The sequence below is a fragment of the Thalassophryne amazonica genome, chromosome 7 (genome assembly GCF_902500255.1).
Source record: "Thalassophryne amazonica chromosome 7, fThaAma1.1, whole genome shotgun sequence".
Lineage (NCBI taxonomy): Eukaryota > Metazoa > Chordata > Actinopteri > Batrachoidiformes > Batrachoididae > Thalassophryne > Thalassophryne amazonica.
In genome coordinates, this window is record NC_047109.1 from 70,589,012 (window position 1) to 70,608,705 (window position 19,694).

Below are 19,694 nucleotides of genomic sequence, written 5' to 3' on the forward strand. Positions count from 1 at the left end.
AACATGGAACCAGTGTTACACTCTAGTAACTTCTATTTGGGCTCTATCTTCCACCTGGCACACACGACAACACAGTACTATGCAAGCACCAGTCTGAGTTCCCATCTGACACTGCTGTGGCTTTCACACATGGCACCCATTTTCTTTAAGTATTAAAGATACTTGTGCTCATCTGCATGCCCATGGACGTTTGTGGTCAGGTGCAGTGCAAGTGGAATGCAGGATGAGGATGCAGAGAGCATTTACACCATAAACCAGCAAAATCCTAGTTTAAAGTCCAGGGCTTTGTATCTCTGGTAATATAAAGACCACAATATTCAAAAAGACACATGTGGGTTCACCACACACATATACTGCACACAGCATTGCACAATAGTGCCTCATGGAATTGTTGTACCACTAGTAATACCTTCAAAGTGGAGTGGAACAGAGAAAGATTGTCATATAAGAAAACAGATCAAATTTAGGCTTGAGTCTACCATAAATGGACTGCATTTATATAGCACGTTTCCATCTGCATCAGACGCTCAAAGCGCTTTACAATTATGCCTCACATTCACCCATTCACACAAACACACACACCGATGTCAGGGTGCTGACATGCAAGGCGCTCACTACATACCGGGAGCAACTTGGGGATTAAGGACCTTGCCCAAGGGCTGTTAGTGATTTTCTGGTAAGGCTGGGGTTTGAACCGAGGATCCTCTGGTCTCAAGCCCACCGCTTAACCACGAGATCATCACCTCCACCATGTGGCTTCTGGCAGACTGAGGTCCACTGGCGCCCTCTCTGCGGTGCTGGTATAGCCTTTTGTGTAAGGGTTGCTTCGTTTCACCTATGTAGTGTTCGTTACAGTTTTCCTGACATCTGATAGAATACACTACATTGCTCTGTTTGTAACTAGGGATCATGTCCTTAGGGTGAACTAATTTCTGTCTCAAGGTGTTAACCGGTTTAAAGTAAACTGGGATTTTGTGCTGTCTGAAGATCCTCTGTAGTTTTTCCCCTACTCCTGCTAAATAAGGGAGAGACACTCCTCTTCTTCTTGTCTCCGTCTCCTGTCTATCTGGTCTCTTTGTTCTCTGGGACTTCTGCACTTTGTCCAGGGACCATCGTGGGTACCCACATACTGTGAGGGCTTTCCGGACACGTTGTTGTTCTTTAGCCCTTCCCTCTGCAGTCGTGGGCACCTGTAGGGCTCTGTGTTGAAGCGTCCTGATCACCCCGAGCTTGTGTTCAAGGGGGTGGTTTGAGCCGAAGAGCAGATATTGGTCAGTGTGAGTTGGTTTTCTGTAAACCCCTGTCTGGAGCTGTCTGTTCTCTCCAATCATAACATCACAGTCCAGGAAGGCTCAATGGTTGTTTCTGGCATCCTCACGTGTGAACTTGTTATTGGCGTCCACCAAGTTGATGTGTTCTGTAAAGTCCTCAACTTGCTGTTGCTTGATTTTGACCCATGTGTCATCAACATATCTGAACCAGTGACTGGGAGAGATGCCTGTGTCCCAGTCCCAGTCCTGGGTCTTCTGGACAAAGTGCAGAAGACCCAGAGAACAAAGAGACCAGATAGACAGGAGACGGAGACAAGAAGAAGAGGAGTGTCTCTCCCTTATTTAGCAGGAGTAGGGGAAAAACTACAGAGGATCTTCAGACAGCACAAAATCCCAGTTTACTTTAAACCGGTTAACACCTTGAGACAGAAATTAGTTCACCCTAAGGACATGATCCCTAGTTACAAACAGAGCAATGTAGTGTATTCTATCAGATGTCAGGAAAACTGTAATGAACACTACATAGGTGAAACGAAGCAACCTTTACACAAAAGGCTATACCAGCACCGCAGAGAGGGCGCCAGTGGACCTCAGTCTGCGGTTCACCTCCACCTTAAAGACACTAACCACACGTTTGAGGACAAGGAAGTTAAAATATTAGCCAGAGAGAAGAAATGGTTTGAGAGAGGGGTCAAGGAGGCATTCTTTGTGAAACGTTTGAAACCCAGCCTTAACCGGGGAGGGGATCTGAGACACACTTTATCCCCTGTTTACAATGGGGTACTCAGGTCAAAGGAGTTTCAGTCTTTTGTTCATGGTAATGAGTCATTCACGTCATCAAGGGAGCCATCAGAAAGGCATCCATCCCATCATTAGAGGGACAGCTGTCCTGCCATTAGGTGTGCTAACTACAGCACAATAGTTGCTAATTAGAGCTATTGTTTAGTCACTAGCCTATAGCAGTCTGCCTCTCAGTAGGAGGGGTCTGGTTAGGTTTAAAACTCCAGCTTTTGTTGGCTTCTGTTTTATTTTTCTCTACAAGAGTCAGACAGAAGTCAGACTTCCAGAGCAAGAATTTTAGCTGAGGAAGCTTCTGCGATTTGAAGCGAAACGTCCTCGCGTCAAGCAACCCAGTCCAGTCGAAGATTCAAGCTTCTCTACTATTGTATTTATTGTTATGCTGAAGTCCCCTTCATACTGTAGCTTGATTGTGATTCCTTACTTGTAAGCCGTTTTGAAGGGTCAGTTAAATGAATGTAACATAAATGCATTTCAAATATGTGCTATTATTTCTTACATTGTGCATTTTTTAAAAGCCGATGTGTTCACACAGAATAAAGCCTCAGTCCCACCAAATAATAAGCCATGATTAATGAGCCATGCATGGGTGTATCAGCGATTATTCAAAGAATGATCCATGTTTTAAGTTATCACGTATCCGCTACTAAGGCGCCTCTGTGTGCCTCTCTGTACCTCACATGTGCCAGGTATCAGCCTCTAGTGAGCCACAACCAGCCTGTCATTTGAGCCCCGTCCAGCATTGAATGACTCGTGTCCCTGCATATGATACACGTCAAGCCACATATGTAGTGCCATGATAACGCAGTGTTGATGCACGTTTAGGCATGGGTTTGGTCCAAACCTCCAGCGTCCCTTTAAAGTGTGGGTTTTCAATTCACGGCATCCATTCAAGATGTCACATTTTTTAATCGCAGTCTAAAAAAGACGTTCCTGTACAGTTCGGCTGGTGTGTGCATCCGTGCGCCAGGCTACTGTTCACCTGTGTTCCAGAGTCATTAAATGCAGCAGTTCTGCATGTTCACCCATCTCTCTGTGACCAAAAAAAAGACACCACAATGAGGTGGCCGCTTTAATTATATACATGCACAACTGTGTGGATCGATCACCCCCCCCCCCCCCCCCCCAAAAAAAAAAAACAAAAAACACAACACAAAACAATTCCGTAATCAGACCAGCTAGAACCGAACCACAGGTTCCTGGACAGTCGCCTCTGCACTTCTTCTCGCTGGCTTTATTTCTTCCACGGCTTATAGTCATTTTGACACCATGATCCAACTTTTAACTTTGTGTTTGTCTGTTAATGTCTGCAGAATTGCTCTTTTGCATGCTGGCATTCTGCGTGAATGATGTCTTGAGTGCAAATTATTGCGTCAGCGCGCATAGAGCGTGCCTCATCTGATCCATTATAACAAGACGTTAAATCTATCATAAACAAACATATACAGCTGCTTATAAAGAAGGAATGAACATGCAGCAGTTTTACCAAGCTATTACAATATCAACATTACAAATAATTACATTTTAGGGTGTTCCAAATATGTTCTCCACCTCAGCACATGAGACAGAGAGCGGAAAAAAGTTCCAAATGTCCTCTGTGATTCCAGAAGCAATTAGAGGTCCAAACTCTGACAGAAAATGATTAATCCACTACAAAATTATTATTTTATATACAGTGTCTGGCGCACAAAGCATGTGTGATTGTCACAATGAAGTGCGCGAGAGGGCGGAGCAAAAATATCCTGTCCTGTCCTCGTAGCCACCAGGTGCTCAGATAATTGGCTTTTTACAGCCTCGTCCTAACTACAAACATGCCTCTAAAATCCTTGTTTGTTTTCGTAGTACCTCGTACACCTCGTGCCCCATGCTGTTGTTGCTTAATTTTGAACTTCTTGAAATTAGCGCCACACTCAGAGATGAGCCTTATTAGCCGAATATTCTGCCTCTAAGAGCCACTATTCTCCTACGTTTGTTGAATAACTGGACTCGTACCAAAAAAAAAAAACATGCTACGTGGCTCATTATTCATCCTTCATTCAGGGCTGTGAAAACTCCGCGGATCTGAGGAATTCCGCTGATTTCATCATGGGGGGGGTGCTGTTAGTGTTGTACTCTGTAATTGTGATCATCACTGAGTTTTTAAAAGGCCTATCGCAAAGCGTTTCCTTTTTGTACATCATCGTGCAAGTTTTATAAATCCATGGACACTGATCTGTGTGTTGCAGATACAAATCTGTGTCCTTGGATCCGCGGAACTTTGTGGAAGAAAAATGGCACTCAAAGCCTGGCTGTTACGACAGTTGTCATAAAGCGGGAGTGGTTGGTTGCTGCGGGACGCTGTGTGGCTCCTGTAAGACGCTGAAGCTAAACGTAGCATGTGGACATTGCAAACTTTTAGAGCAGTCAAGTTTTTAAAAGAAGAATTTTGCAAAATGTCTGTGTCACGGAGCAACATCAGACAGAGTGAAGATGGCGAGAAAGACGGTTTAAAAAATTTTGATAAGGACAAGAATCCGTGGAATTGTCACTGGCTTCATGAGCAAATATGAAATATAAACGGGAAAAGCGAACTGTGCCATCAAGAAACACTGTAAGAATTTTTCTCTCCCTAGAAAATAAACACTGTGCTATTCAAACAGGATTTTAGAAAAGATTATGTGACTATTTTTATTATTAATCCATACTTTCTTTCATGGGAAAAATACACTGTGGCTTTGAGTGGATTTACAGGAATTTACACAACAATATGTGACTTTTTTACTGTAAGGTATGTTACTGATATGTTACCAAGATTTTCAAAATATTTTACAAGCGTTAGCTGTGGTTTTTGAAATGCTTTAACAGTCTTTTCAGTCTTCATGAATTTCATGTAGTTTAATTGTTCTGAGTTGATGCATAATTTGGTTTAGAATTCCACATCATATTCTGTTATTTCAACATTATCATTGACAATTTAAATGAAAGTTTGAATCTAGGATCATTTAAATATGCACTTCTTTTGAGATTTTTTTCATGCTGAAAATGTATCATTAGATACAAACTTAATTTGGTTTCTGGGGTCCCACGGGCCCTAGACCCTGGCTCGACCCCCTGCGAATTTTCCTCAGATTTCACAATTTTCATTTCACAGCCCTGTTCATTATTCGGTGGGACCAGGACTTAAGGGTGTAGCAGTGTGGTTTCACCAGCCAAAATATTTTCTCATAGATATTTCCACCTGGCTGCACAGATACATGACTAGTTGTAGGAGGTGGGGATGGACCAGTTATTTATTTGGTTGGTTGGTGAATGTGGCAATGCATGGCACCAGTGCGTGGTCCCAGACATGACCTGATCTGATATTATGTGAGCTTGTTGTGCTCTTGGAGCCTGTCTTTCTGTCCTAGTCAGGAGCAATGTGGAATTTAACAAAGCGTGGAGGCCTAATTGTAGTTCTTATGTTCACACAGCGCCACTGGGCTACAGCTACGCATGCTTGTCATTACTCCATATGTCCACCATCAGGTCTAACAAACACACTTTTGTGTCCACTTTCACACCTAAAGCTGGGTGTGTGTTGAGGTATTAATGGGAACACCAGATTCAGCCAAAGGGTGCAAGATACCTCACAGCAACTTCCCAGCTGAAATAAGACATCATTCAAGCAATAACGTGGCTTATGTTTATGAACATTGAATAAAGAGGACATTACTTGCCCACTTTCAAAATATTGACAGTTATGTCTTCTTAAATAGTGTCACTCTTGATTTAAGTTGAGATGTCATAGTACATGGTTTGCAGAATATGTGCTTTCTCAATTCTTTCATTGCAAGGAATGTTAGGATAGAATTCAGGTACACTTGCTGAACGAGCAGTCTGATTAGCCATACCAACTCAGTGTAAACCATTGACCGGACTCTATGATCAGCAGTGGTGGGCACACTTCTGATAATCCGATAAGAGATAATTATCGAAGATAATGTTTTCGTTATTGGATTATCTTTTTAGATAACTTTAAAAACCATTATCGGACTAATTATCTTCCGATGAATTGTCCTCCGATAACTTTTAGACCGATAACGCAGTAAACCCAGCTGAACAACAGCAGACATTTTTAAAATTTAAAATCAGTTGAGACCTACCTGTTAAAAGTTTCCTAACAGATGTATATAGTTCTACCCTCTGCAAACAGTAGAGAGATACTTCCAGGAAAAACCACTCTACCTGTGTAGGCAAAGGAGAACTAGTCACAAAAAAAACAAAACAAAACATTTCCTTTAACACCATACTGATATGTTGGCAATATCACCGAAGGCAAACATTTTTAACTTATGGTTCAAATTTTAACAAAACTAATTTTGGACAAGTTATTTAAAATTACTGTCATGTCTGAAGTTTTATAAAGTGAAAATATCAGATATATGTTTTAGTTTTAAAATAATGTGCTAATTTTTAAGGTTTTGTGAGCACATGCTGAGCCCAGCAGTGCATTATGGGTAGGACAGGGTGTTCACGACAGGACAAATGCATTTCAGACACTCTGTTCAGGCTCCACGGACAGCAGCATTAAACTCTAGTGCCTAAAACTCTTGTGAATATATTCTCTGGGTTTATAGACATTAGTGTATTTGCGTTTGTTAAATTCCACGCACCTTAAATGTAGCAGACGGATTATCTGGGATTTTGTTTTGGAAAGATTTCAAGGCCTCTACTGCCATCTACTGGCCAGTGGTGTTCATGGCAGTATTTTTTTTTTTTTTACAAATTAAGTTTAAAAACAAAACAACAACAAAAAAACATTACAAGACAGCAATGTGGTGTTTGCACAGGCACAGTGCGAGCGGTTGGACACTTGTAGCTCTGCAGCAGCAGGATACCCTCACGACGGCCGACCAGAATAATATCAAACAGGTTTGATTTTCATTCGACCATACGATCGGCGATCAGGAGGTGGTCGTCAGATATTAAACGCAGCTTGTTACTCCATGTACACTACACGATGCAGGACGCGTGATTAACCTGAAACCTGGTCCAAAAAATTCTCTCGCACAGTGTAAAGCCAACATTTATGTGTCAGTATTGAGTGCACGTTTTACAACATCATAAAACGTGCGCAAATTCTCTCCACGTGTAAAACATTTTGCGATGACACTTCCAGGGCTCTGTAAAAATGCCTGTTTTTACAAATAAAACATGGAATATTTTACAAAAGCACATTTATCTCAATCATCTGTAAACACCAACACACGACACATGTCACATTAACGTGTTGGTTTACATAATGAATGATTGAATCAATCAGTGTTTAGCAGAGGCACATTTTACCCAGAATCCTTTGTGATCTGTCTTGTGAGTTACAAAACCTCAGCATTAGTGCATTATTCAACATTAAAAGATATATGTTATATTTTAATTTTGTACAAATGACAGAATTGACATTAATTGAGTTATTCTATCAGTATTCACACAAAACCATAAGTCAGGATGCCTTTATTTTTCAAGACCTCTGCCTGACTGGAGCATTGTGATTGGTAGAGAGCTGGTTTTGTGACTGCTCTCAGGGTGCTTCAGTGCTGTAGCCGTGTAGCTTCCAGCAGGGGGCAGCATGGTCAAACATAGAAATGCTGACTCATGCTCAGTCTTATGCCGCGTTCACACCGGGTGCGATGCGAGCAACTGCAGCCACAGGTTGCCATGTAATCCCTATGTAAGGACGCGTTTTGGCGCCAAACCGCGCAGTGTGACGTGATGGACGCAAGTGAAGCGATTTTGAGCGTTTTGCGCGTTTGTAGCGCGATATGGCGTTGTGTCACGTCGTGTCGCCCTCCTCCCCAAGTTGCAAAATCTGAACTTTTTCGTCTCTTCGCGCCGCGATGACCAATCAGGGACTGAATATGTAGTGACGTGGAGATGTCTGGAGTTTGACTGAAGATGTGAACATGTCCTGTCTCTGGTAGCAGTCTGTGAGCAGGACTTATGTCTCTTTTGTCCTTTATTTCACAATTATGAGAGAGTTTTTAGAGCGAGCAGCAGCACCACAGCAGGGGGAGCGGAGTTTCTTTTTCTTTTTATTTTACGTGCGCGTGCGAGGGTCCATGGAGATTATTTTACTTATTAACTTCACAGATGTAAAATGGTGACTGGTTTCTAAAGACAATTATGACAGAGTTTTTTGGGAAAGAGCGAGGAGCAGCCTCACAGCAAGCCGCGGAGTTTCTTTCTTTCTTTTTTTTTTTTTTTTTTTTATGTTCGCGCGCGAGTGAATCGTCTGTGTGGAGAATATTTTATTAATTAACTACACAGATGTATAATAAAACAAATGGTGACTGGTTTCTAAACACAATTATGACACAATTATTGGGGGAAGAGCAAGCTGCAGCAAGCAGCGTAGTTTTTTTTTTTTTTATTGTTTTCATGTGCGCGCATGAACGGGACAGTTGGTCCTCAAACTGGGTCCCGCAGAGGACCGCTGAAAGCAGCCGTCATCCAGACGCAGCTCCTGCAGCAAATAATGATACTCTCTGTATTGGGAGCTTTTCACAACAACTCACTCCGTGTGAAAGGTCCGTCATGATGACTTGACGCCGAGCGGAATGGAAGCTCCTCCTATTTGATGATGCACCGGGGAGAATTTTCACAGCAAAAGTCCATCCAAGCAGAGCGACACACCGGGCGAAGGAGGTGTGTCCGTCGCCACGCTACCTCCGCAAATTTGTAGCGTCTGATCGCGCCCGGTGTGAACGCAGCATAACGATCGCTTCCAAAACCGATCGTGGTGTTAAAACTCAAATTCAGCTTGTTAGTAGTTGCAAATGTACCAGAGACAACACTGGAATGTATCGTTATCGGTTATCTGTAACTTCCGATACATTTTTGGGTGGTTTATCGGTTTATCTTTATCAAAGATAACTTTTTAATTATCTGATTATCTGTTATCGAAGTTAATTTTTTGGTTATCTGTGCCCACCACTGGTGATCAGCTACCCAAGTACATGTGTCCGCCAAGTTATAAAATTTGGTGTTGACTAGTACAGTATAAGGTGTTTAAAGAAGCTTGAAGTGGAAAGGAGGAGCATTTTGGAAATTACAAGTTCTGCAATTCCCATATCATGGATCCTCTGGGTGTGACAAAATTTTGCTATAGTTTTGCTCTGGAAATTATGCATACATAGATTAATGTTAGAGTAATATCGATTAATATAATATTTGTAATCTGTTAGGAAGTTAATTAAAGGGCATTTTTCCCCCACATATCAAATTTAGACACCTAAACAACCTGTACAAATACAGAACACTACCTTTGTTAGAAACAGCTGCAGTTCTTCAAGTTTCTTTCATAATTTACCACATTTACTACATTCTATCTATCTATCTATCTATCTATCTATCTATCTATCTATCTATCTATCTATCTATCTATCTATCTATCTATCTATCTATCTATCTATCTATCTATCTATCTATCTATCTATCTATCTATCTATCTATCTATCTATCTATCTATCTATCTATCTATCTATCTATCTATCTATCTATCTATCTATCTATCTAATAATTAAAAGTCCATGTTCTTTCTCTTTCTTGTGTGAAATCTGAATTTGTATCATCCTTTTTCCCCTTTTCCTTATTTATTTATATATTGCACTTGTGGTTTGAAGCCTTGGCCTTGGCAAAGCCGTAGTGGTCAGAGTCTTGGCTTTGGCCTTGGAGGTTTTGGCCTTGATGACAATATTGGTATGACAGGGGCAAAAAGGGCTGAAGGTTGTATTATAGGTTTTATTTTCCTGTGTGGGCTTGTTTAATTCTGAACAACAACAAAAAAAAACTAGGGCATGTGGCTGATACAACCCCAATTCCATTGAAGTTGGGATGTTGTGAAAAATGTAAATAAAAACAGAATACAATGATTTGCAAATCTGTCATGTGCAGCCCCAGCTCAGGGGTTAGGGCTTCACTCTTTGCGTGGATGTTCTGGTTTTTCCTTTCATTAGTTTGTACTTTATCATGTTTGTTGTGAAAGTGTTGGAACACGGACCCACAACAGGGGGCGCAAATGAACGGACAATGGAGGAGTCAAATAACACTGTTTTTACTGTTGTGAAACAGGCACAACAAACACAGCCCATTACAATATTGAAATTGAGTCCAATTACAACGGTGTCGTGTGGGCAGGCTCGACGATAGGAGACGTCTGTCCAAGTCGAACCGGAACCAACCCGATTTCCTCTGCCACCGAACCCCGGGAATACTGGAGCCGCCAAGTCCCGAACTCCCAGGTGGCCACTGCCTCCGCTCGTCGGATCCGGTACTGCTGGCAAGGAACAGAAACAGTCAGGTGTGGGTGCGGCTGCACCCAGCAACACGGAGGGTGGAGATTCCACCTCTCGTCAACAACAATAAAGGAATGTAGGAAGGTGAGTACTTATCCAAGAGTTGTCCAGTAGTCAGCTGTCCTACAAACAATCAACAAGAATTACAACTGTAATTAATAGCACGTTTGGGCGGAGCTTGTTACCTCTTTGATAGGGCGATATCTCGGCAATGAGGTGGAGATGCCGTCCTGCTGATATACCTCCCTGTTGATTGGAATCAGCTGTCTCAGGTGATGGGTGACAGCTGTCACCCTGGCTGCTTCTGTGAGGCGGCAGCGCCCTCCGGTGCCTGGAGCCCGCACTCCAGGCAGGGCGCCCTCTGGTGGTGGTGGGCCAGCAGTACCTCCTCTTCAGCGGCCCACACAACAGGACCCCCCCCTCAACGGGCGCCTCCTGGCGCACTACCAGGCTTGTCCGGGTGGCGCCGGTAGAAGTCGGCCAGGAGGGCCGGGTCCAGGATGAAGCTCCTCTTCACCCAGGAGCGTTCTTCGGGGCCGTACCCCTCCCAGTCCACTAGATACTGAAAACCCCGGCCCATCCGTTGGACGTCGAGGAGCCGGCGCACAGTCCAAGCCGGCTCGCCGTCGATGATCCAGGCAGGAGGTGGTGCCTTACCCGGAGTGCAGAGGGGTGAGGTGTGATGAGGTTTGATCCTGGAGACGTGGAACACTGGATGAATCCGCAGTGAGGCCGGAAGCTGAAGCCTCACTGCGGCGGGATTGATGACCTTGAGTATCTTGTACGGACCAATGTATCGTTCTTGTAGTTTTGGGGAGTCCACTTGTAGGGGAATGTCCTTGGTGGACAACCACACTTCCTGCCCAGGACGATACGTGGGAGCCGGGGTCCGCCGCCGGTCTGCATGGTTCTTCGCCCTCGTCCGGGCCTTCAACAAAGCAGAACGGGCGGCACGCCACACCCGACGGCACTTCCGTAGGTGGGCCTGGACCGAGGGCACACCGACCTCTCCCTCAACCACCGGAAACAACGGGGGCTGATACCCCAAGCACACCTCAAAAGGGGAGAGGCCGGTGGCTGATGATACTTGACTGTTGTGAGCGTACTCGATCCAGGCCAGGTGGGTACTCCAGGCCGTCGGGTGCGCGGCTGTCACACAACGTAGGGTCTGCTCCATCTCTTGGTTGGCCCGTTCTGCTTGCCCGTTGGTCTGGGGGTGATACCCGGACGAGAGACTGACCGTGGCCCCCAGTTCCCGGCAGAAGCTCCTCCACACGTGCGAGGAGAACTGGGGGCCGCGATCGGAGACGATGTCTGATGGTATCCCATGCAGACGGACGACGTGGTGGACTAGGAGGTCCGCTGTCTCCTAGGCCGTTGGTAGCTTCGGGAGGGCCACGAAGTGGGCCGCCTTGGAGAATCGGTCCACTATCGTGAGAATGACGGTGTTTCCCTGGGACGACGGAAGACCCGTGACAAAATCCAGGCCGATGTGAGACCAGGGGCGATGAGGCACGGGCAGCGGCTGTAGCAAACCCGAGGTCTTGCGGTGGTCAGCCTTGCCCCTGGCGCAGGTGGTACAGGCCTGGATGTAACCCCGGACGTCGGCCTCCAGGGACGCCCACCAGAAGCGCTGCCGGACGACTGCCACGGTTCTTCGCACCCCAGGATGACAGGAGAGCTTAGAACCGTGACAGAAGTCCAGGACTGCAGCCCTAGCTTCTGGTGGGACGTAGAGTTTGTTCTTCGGTCCGGTTCCGGGGTCCGGGTCTTGTGTCAGGGCCTCCCGGACGGTCTTCTCCACGTCCCAGGTGAGGGCGGCCACGATAGCGGACTCCGGGATGATGGGATCCGGGGGATCCGACGACTCCATTCTGACTTCATCTTCATGTACCCGGGACAAAGCATCCGATCTTTGATTTTTGGTCCCGGGACGGTAGGTGATCCGGAAGTCAAAACGGCCGAAGAACAGTGACCAGCGGGCTTGCCTGGGATTCAGCCGCTTGGCGGTCCTGATATACTCCAGGTTCCGGTGGTCAGTGAAAACCGTGAATGGCACGGACGTTCCCTCCAACAGATGTCTCCACTCCTCAAGAGCCTCTTTCACCGCAAGGAGCTCTCGATTGCCGACGTCATAGTTCCGTTCGGCTGGGGTCAACCTGCGGGAAAAATAGGCACACGGGTGAAGGACCTTATCGGTCTTCCCGCTCTGGGACAGCACGGCTCCTATCCCTGAGTCCGAGGCGTCCACTTCAACCACTAACTGGCGACTAGGATCGGGCTGCACCAGAACGGGTGCAGACGAGAAGCGCGGTTTCAACTCCTTGAACGCGGCATCGCAACGATCCGACCAGGTGAAGGGAACTTTTGGTGAGGTTAGGGCTGTCAGGGGGCTAACTACCTGACTATAGCCCTTAATGAACCTCCTGTAGAAATTAGCAAAGCCTAGGAACTGTTGCAACTTCCTACGGCTTGTGGGTTGGGGCCAGTCTCTCACCGCCGCAACCTTGGCCGGATCAGGAGCGACGGAGTTGGAGGAGATGATGAACCCCAGGAAGGACAAAGACGTGCGGTGGAACTCACACTTCTCGCCCTTCACAAACAGCCGGTTCTCCAACAACCGCTGCAGGACCTGACGTACATGCTTGACATGGGTCTCAGGGTCCGGAGAAAAAATGAGTATATCGTCTAGGTATACGAAGACGAACCGGTGCAGGAAATCCCGCAAGACATCGTTAACCAATGCTTGGAAAGTCGCGGGAGCGTTTGTGAGACCGAACGGCATGACCAGGTACTCAAAGTGACCTAATGGGGTGTTGAATGCCGTCTTCCACTTGTCTCCCTTCCGGATCCGAACCAGGTGATACGCATTTCTAAGATCGAGCTTGGTGAAAATTCGGGCTCCATGCAGGGGTGTGAACACCGAATCCAACAGGGGCAACGGGTATCGATTGCGAACCGTGATTTCGTTCAGTCCCCTATAATCAATGCATGGACGAAGTCCGCCGTCTTTTTTACCCACAAAAAAGAAACCTGCACCCATCGGGGAGGTGGAATTCCGGATCAACCCGGCGGCTAACGAGTCCCGGATGTAGGTCTCCATTGATTCGCGCTCAGGCCGTGAGAGGTTGTACATCCTACTGGACGGGAACTCACTGCCCGGAACCAAATCAATGGCACAATCATACGGGCAGTGGGGGGGAAGAGTGAGAGCCAGATCCTTGCTGAACACGTCGACAAGGTCGTGGTACTCCACCGGCACCGTCCCCAGATTGGGCGGGACTCTGACCTCCTCCCTAGCCTGGGAGCCGGGAGGAACCGAGGAACCTAGACACACCCGATGGCAGGTTTCGCTCCACTGAACCACTACCCCGGACGGCCAATCAATCCGGGGATTGTGCTTCAACATCCAGGGAAATCCTAAAATCACACGGGAGGTGGCCGGAGTCACAAAAAACTCGATCACCTCCCGGTGATTTCCTGACACCACCAGAGTTACAGGTGGTGTCTTATGCGTGATTGGAGGGAGTAGGGAGCCATCTAGTGCTCGAACCTGCACAGGCGAGGTAAGCGCCACCAGAGGGAGCCCTATCTCTCTGGCCCATCTGCTGTCCAACAGATTCCCCTCAGAGCCCGTGTCCACCAGTGCTGGGGCCTTCAGGGTTGATTCCTCATAAAGGATCGTAACTGGGAGTCGTGTAGCAATGTGGGTGTGTCCCACGTGAATGTCTCGGCCCACCCCTAGCCCAGTCTCTAGGGGCGGGCGTTGGTGTTTAACCGCTCCGGGCAGTCTCTTACGTGGTGCTCTATCGAGCCACAAACAAAACAAGCTCCGTGGGCCCGCCTCCTCTGTGCATCTGGTGCCCTAAATGTTGCCCTACTCGTGTCCATAGCTTCGTCAGCAGGGGTAGCTGTGGCCCCACGGAGCGCAGGGGCCATGGAGCGTGGGGAAGGCGGAGCGCGGTCGGAACCGGAAGGGAGAGGGACGGCGCGTGCCCGGCCACGCCCTTCGTCTCGTTCCCGCCGACGTTCTTCTAACCGGTTGTCTAACCGTATGACAAGATCGATGAGCCCATCTAAATCCCGCGGTTCGTCCTTAGCCACCAGGTGCTCCTTAAGAACAAATGACAGTCCGTTTACAAAGGCGGCGCGGAGGGCAGTGCTATTCCAGCCTGACCTTGCAGCCGCCATGCGGAAGTCGACTGCATAGGCAGCTGCGCTCCGACGCCCCTGTCTCATCGACAATAGCACAGTTGAAGCGGTTTCTCCTCTATTAGGGTGATCGAACACGGTTCTGAACTCCCTCACAAACCCATCATATGTCAGAAGGAGCCGTGAATTCTGCTCCCAGAGCGCTGTAGCCCAAGCGCGTGCCTCGCCGCGAAGCAGGTTTATTACATAAGCTACCTTGCTAGCATCGGTCGCGTACATGACTGGACGCTGTGCGAAGACGAGCGAACACTGCATAAGAAAATCTGCGCACGTCTCCACACAGCCTCCGTACGGCTCTGGGGGGCTTATGTAAGCTTCAGGGGAAGGTGGGAGGGGTCGTTGAACGACCAGTGGAACGTCGCTGTTACGCACAGGGTCGACAGGAGGGAGAGCCGCAGCGGCGCCTGGGGGGCGCGCTTCCACTTGTGCGGCGAGAGCCTCCACCCTGCGGTTCAGGAGGACGTTCTGCTCGGTCATTAAATCCAACCGAGTCGTGAAAGCGGTGAGGATCCGCTGCAACTCACCGATCACCCCTCCCGAGGACGCCTGCGCGCCCTGTTCTTCCATTGGCCGTTCAACAGCCGGTTGACGCCCCTCGTGATCCATGACGCTGGCCGAGATATCCTGTTGTGAAAGTGTTGGAACACGGACCCACAACAGGGGGCGCAAATGAACGGATAATGGAGGAGTCAAATAACACTGTTTTTACTGTTGTGAAACAGGCACAACAAACACAGCCGATTACAATATTGAAATTGAGTCCAATTACAACAGTGTCGTGTGGGCAGGCTCGACGATAGGAGACGTCTGTCCAAGTCGAACCGGAACCAACCCGATTTCCTCTGCCACCGAACCCCGGGAATACTGGAGCCGCCAAGTCCCGAACTCCCAGGTGGCCACTGCCTCCGCTCGTCGGATCCGGTACTGCTGGCAAGGAACAGAAACAGTCAGGTGTGGGTGCGGCTGCACCCAGCAACACGGAGGGTGGAGATTCCACCTCTCGTCAACAACAATAAAGGAATGTAGGAAGGTGAGTACTTATCCAAGAGTTGTCCAGTAGTCAGCTGTCCTACAAACAATCAACAAGAATTACAACTGTAATTAATAGCACGTTTGGGCGGAGCTTGTTACCTCTTTGATAGGGCGATATCTCGGCAATGAGGTGGAGATGCCGTCCTGCTGATATACCTCCCTGTTGATTGGAATCAGCTGTCTCAGGTGATGGGTGACAGCTGTCACCCTGGCTGCTTCTGTGAGGCGGCAGCGCCCTCCGGTGCCTGGAGCCCGCACTCCAGGCAGGGCGCCCTCTGGTGGTGGTGGGCCAGCAGTACCTCCTCTTCAGCGGCCCACACAACACGTTAGTCTGTTTGGTTGTGTTTATTGCTTTGCTTTGTTTACTATTTAGTTACTGGTTTCATTCTTTATCTTATCATTTAGTTAGTCATTCAGTTATTTATTGCTTTTCCTTGTGTTACACTTTCATCACTGATTCATTCTTTGGTTATCATTTATTCTGTTGTCTCTAGGTTTGTTTATTCTCTGTTTATCATCTCATTTGTGTTATCAGTTATGCAGTAGTGTCAGGTTTTGTTTTCTGTTAATTATTAGTCTTTCTTTGTTTTGTCATCTGCTTGTATTCTTCAATCATAGTCAGCTCCAGTTCAGTTTTGTCTTAGTGTTTGTTTATTGTCCGATTCAGTTCTTATGTAATTTATCTTCTATGTTATCTACTGGTTCGCTTTTTGTTCTCATGTTTATGCTTAGTTCTGGTCTTGTTCATTATGGTATTTTATTCTGTTCTTAGTTGCTGTTCATGCTCTATTCTTAATCCTCTGTTTCTGTTTGATCTCTGTTCTGTTTGCCCTCACGCCCATCTGTTTTGGTTCACTTCACATCACTGTACCTGCCTCGTATCTTTCACTCACACTCATGCCACCAGCTCATGTGTCTTTGTCTATTACATCACTCCACTCTGTTTCCCTTCCTTCACTATCTTGCACAGTGTTTAATCTTTGTCCACTAGCCACACCCCCTTTCTAGAATCTTCCCTCCACACATGCACCTTGTTACCTAATCAGTCTGCGCATGCACTTCGTTTACACCGCCTGTTATTTAAGCCTCCACAGTCTCACAGCTCACTGCCAGATTGTTGTCTCTGTACACTCTCCAGCCCGGTTCCTTGCTCAGTTTTTGCCTATCTGTATTCTGACTCTGCCTTGTTTGTTGACCTTGTTGCAGCTTTGCCTCTGATAGCCTATACACCGTGTTTTTTGACCTGTGCCTGTTATTGAACTACGTCTCAGCCTCTCGCCATTCTGATACCTTTGCTTCGCTGCTGGACTCCCGTGTACCGACCACCTGCCTGTTTCTCTTATTAAACCTTTTGAACTCTATCAGTCGTGTGAGATTGCATTTGTGTCCACCCGGTTTGTGCCACGCCTGATAAACTCCTCTTCATTGAGTGTTGTTAGAAGGAAAGCTGATGTAACATAGTGGTAAACATACGACACGTTTTTTGAAACGTGTTGTAGGCATCCATTTCAAAATGAGCAAATATTTGCACAAAAACAATAATGTTTATCAGTTTGAACATTAAATAGCTTTTCTTTGTGGTGTATTCAATTGAATATAGGTTGAAGAGGATTTGCAAATCATTGTATTCTGTTTTTATTTACATTTCACACAATGTCCCAACTTAATTGGAATTGGGATTGTACTTCTTGTCCTTTTGTGTCATTGTACTGCTGTGCCAGTGAGTGAGACGTCTTCCTGATTGCTACTCAGTCTCACAAGGTGCCTCTCAGTTGGACTTGATCTGTCTTGTACCGGCTTCTTCTAAGTTCAGGTGTGTCTGATGTCCTAACTCCTCACTGTGGTATTGAGGAGGTAGGACGGGTATTTATTCTGTTATGTGGTCACTCTGTCACAGCTGTGTATCACCAGCCATCCTCACAGATAGCATACTGCACCACACTCACTCTAACAAGTGTTCAGATGGAAGAGAAATGAAACTTCACTCATTCTCTGTGTGATCAATCTTTTGTCTGACAGGTCACCACTCACTGTGTATCCAGTCAATGGACGGGATGCTGATGTTCTTTGAACAGGACAGCTACTCCTTTGGAAGGTTCCTCTGTGGTTTTCTTCTGCCAGGTCCACTGGTCTACAACCCCAGAACAGACAGCTTTCTCACGGTGTCCTCTGCAAGACAACTGGAGTGCTACAAGTTGGTCCACACATAATTTAAAACTTCCTTCATATTACCAAAAAAAAAACATGTCCACTCGAGGTCATGTTGGTCAAGTTGTTGTTCTTTATACAACCTATATATGAAACAAGTGATATAGATTAGATTAGATTTTTTTCTTTGAATTCAATAAATTAAAAATAAAACCAAATAAAAACATACTTATGTGACAGATAAAAAGACATTGTGAACATATATTTTACCAGTGTTTCAAACCTTCCAAAATTGCCTCATAGTTGACAGAAGGATCATTCTTGTATACAGTATAAATGGTAAATGCACTGCATTTATATAGCACTTTTACATCTGCATCTTAAAGAGGTGAAGTCTTAAAGAGTGGAAAACCTGCTCTGCTAAAACACCTGCACAAACTTTTCTGCCTCTGCTGGGAACAGGCACACATTCCTCAGGACACGCGAGATGCGAGCATTGTCACCTTGTATAAGAGCAAAGGAGACAGAAGCGACTGCAATAATTATTGAGGCACCTACCTTCTCAGCACTGTTGGGAAGGCCTTCGCCCGTGTTGCCTCTACAGACCTTGGCCTTGCATGTTTACCCAGAGTCCCAGTACGGCTTTCGAGCTGGTAGGTCTACCGTGGACATGATGTTTTCAATACGCCAACTACATGAGAAGTGTCAAGAGCAACAAATGTCTCTCTACATTGCCTTCATCAAGCTGACCAAGGCTTTCGACTTGAAGAAGACAATCGTCATGGCGCAAGGCACAGTTGCTCCCCCTAAGATTGATGTTGATGGGTACAGTCTGAAAATCATGGAGCACTTTACATACCTTGGGTCAACCATCTCTAACTCACTCTCCATTGAGGCCGTGATGAACATCAGGATTGCGAAGACAGCAGCAGTTATGGCAAGACTAAGCCACAGAGTCTGGAACCACTCCAGCCTCACCGAGAAGACAAAACTACAGTTCTATCAGACCTGCGTGCTTAGCACACCCCTCTATGGTAGTGAGGCATGGACCGCCTATGCCAGACATGAGAAAAAGCTCAACAGCTACCATCTGAGGTGCCTTAGAGGAATTCTGCACATCGGTTGGCAGGACAAGGTGCCCAACACAGAAGTCTTGGAACGTGCCAACACGAGCAGCATGTTCACCATTCTTGGTGAAAGGTGCCTTCGTTGGCTTGGTTAGGAGAATGGATCCGGGCCACATTCCTGAAGCTCTAATATATGGTGAGCTAGCAGAGGGCACTCGTTTGGCTGGTCAACCATGCCTGCGCTTCAAGGATCTCTGCAAGAAGGACATGAAAATGTGTAGCATCAGTGTCAACACATGGAACAGTGTGCAGAGGATGGTGCAGTTTGACGCCTTATTGTCAGAACAGGTGCACAGAGGGCTGAGCAGGAGAGGAACCAAGGCCTTGCTGAGCAATGAGCTAGGAGGAAGGAGCAACAACGGCAGCCTCTGCAGGCATCACAGTACACGTACACGAGATTGTCACTCATGCATTGGACTGATAAGTCATTCAAGCAGGTGCAGATAAAACAAAAGCTTCCTGTATATTTGTATTGTCAACTGTCTTGGTAGCATGGCCTAAGCAGAGGGTCACCCCTTTGAGTCTGGTCTGCTTGAGGTTTCTTCATCAAATCATCAGAGGGAGCTTTTCCTTACCACTGTCACCTGTGTGCTTGCTCTAGGGGTTGGTAAGGTTAGACCTGACTTGTGGCAGCTTTGTTGTGATTCGGCACTATCTAAATAAAATAAATTAAAATTGAATTGAAAAAACTGTTAAAAAAACAAACAAACAAACAAAGCACAAAAACCCACCTGGATGCTACACCATTGTCTCCCACAGACGGATGGATGCCAAGATACATCTGCAACAGACTCTCA

General features: G+C 46.5%; 1 protein-coding gene across 1 annotated transcript in view; it reads left to right on the forward strand.

Annotated features, from left to right (window-relative positions):
* Nucleotides 1-19,694, forward strand: part of bbs9 (Bardet-Biedl syndrome 9) — a 390,202-nt gene that overhangs the window by 45,354 nt on the left and 325,154 nt on the right. The window contains 1 exon segment of the mRNA XM_034173643.1: nucleotides 17,642-17,816. Within this exon segment, the coding sequence (XP_034029534.1) occupies nucleotides 17,642-17,816 (175 nt within the window).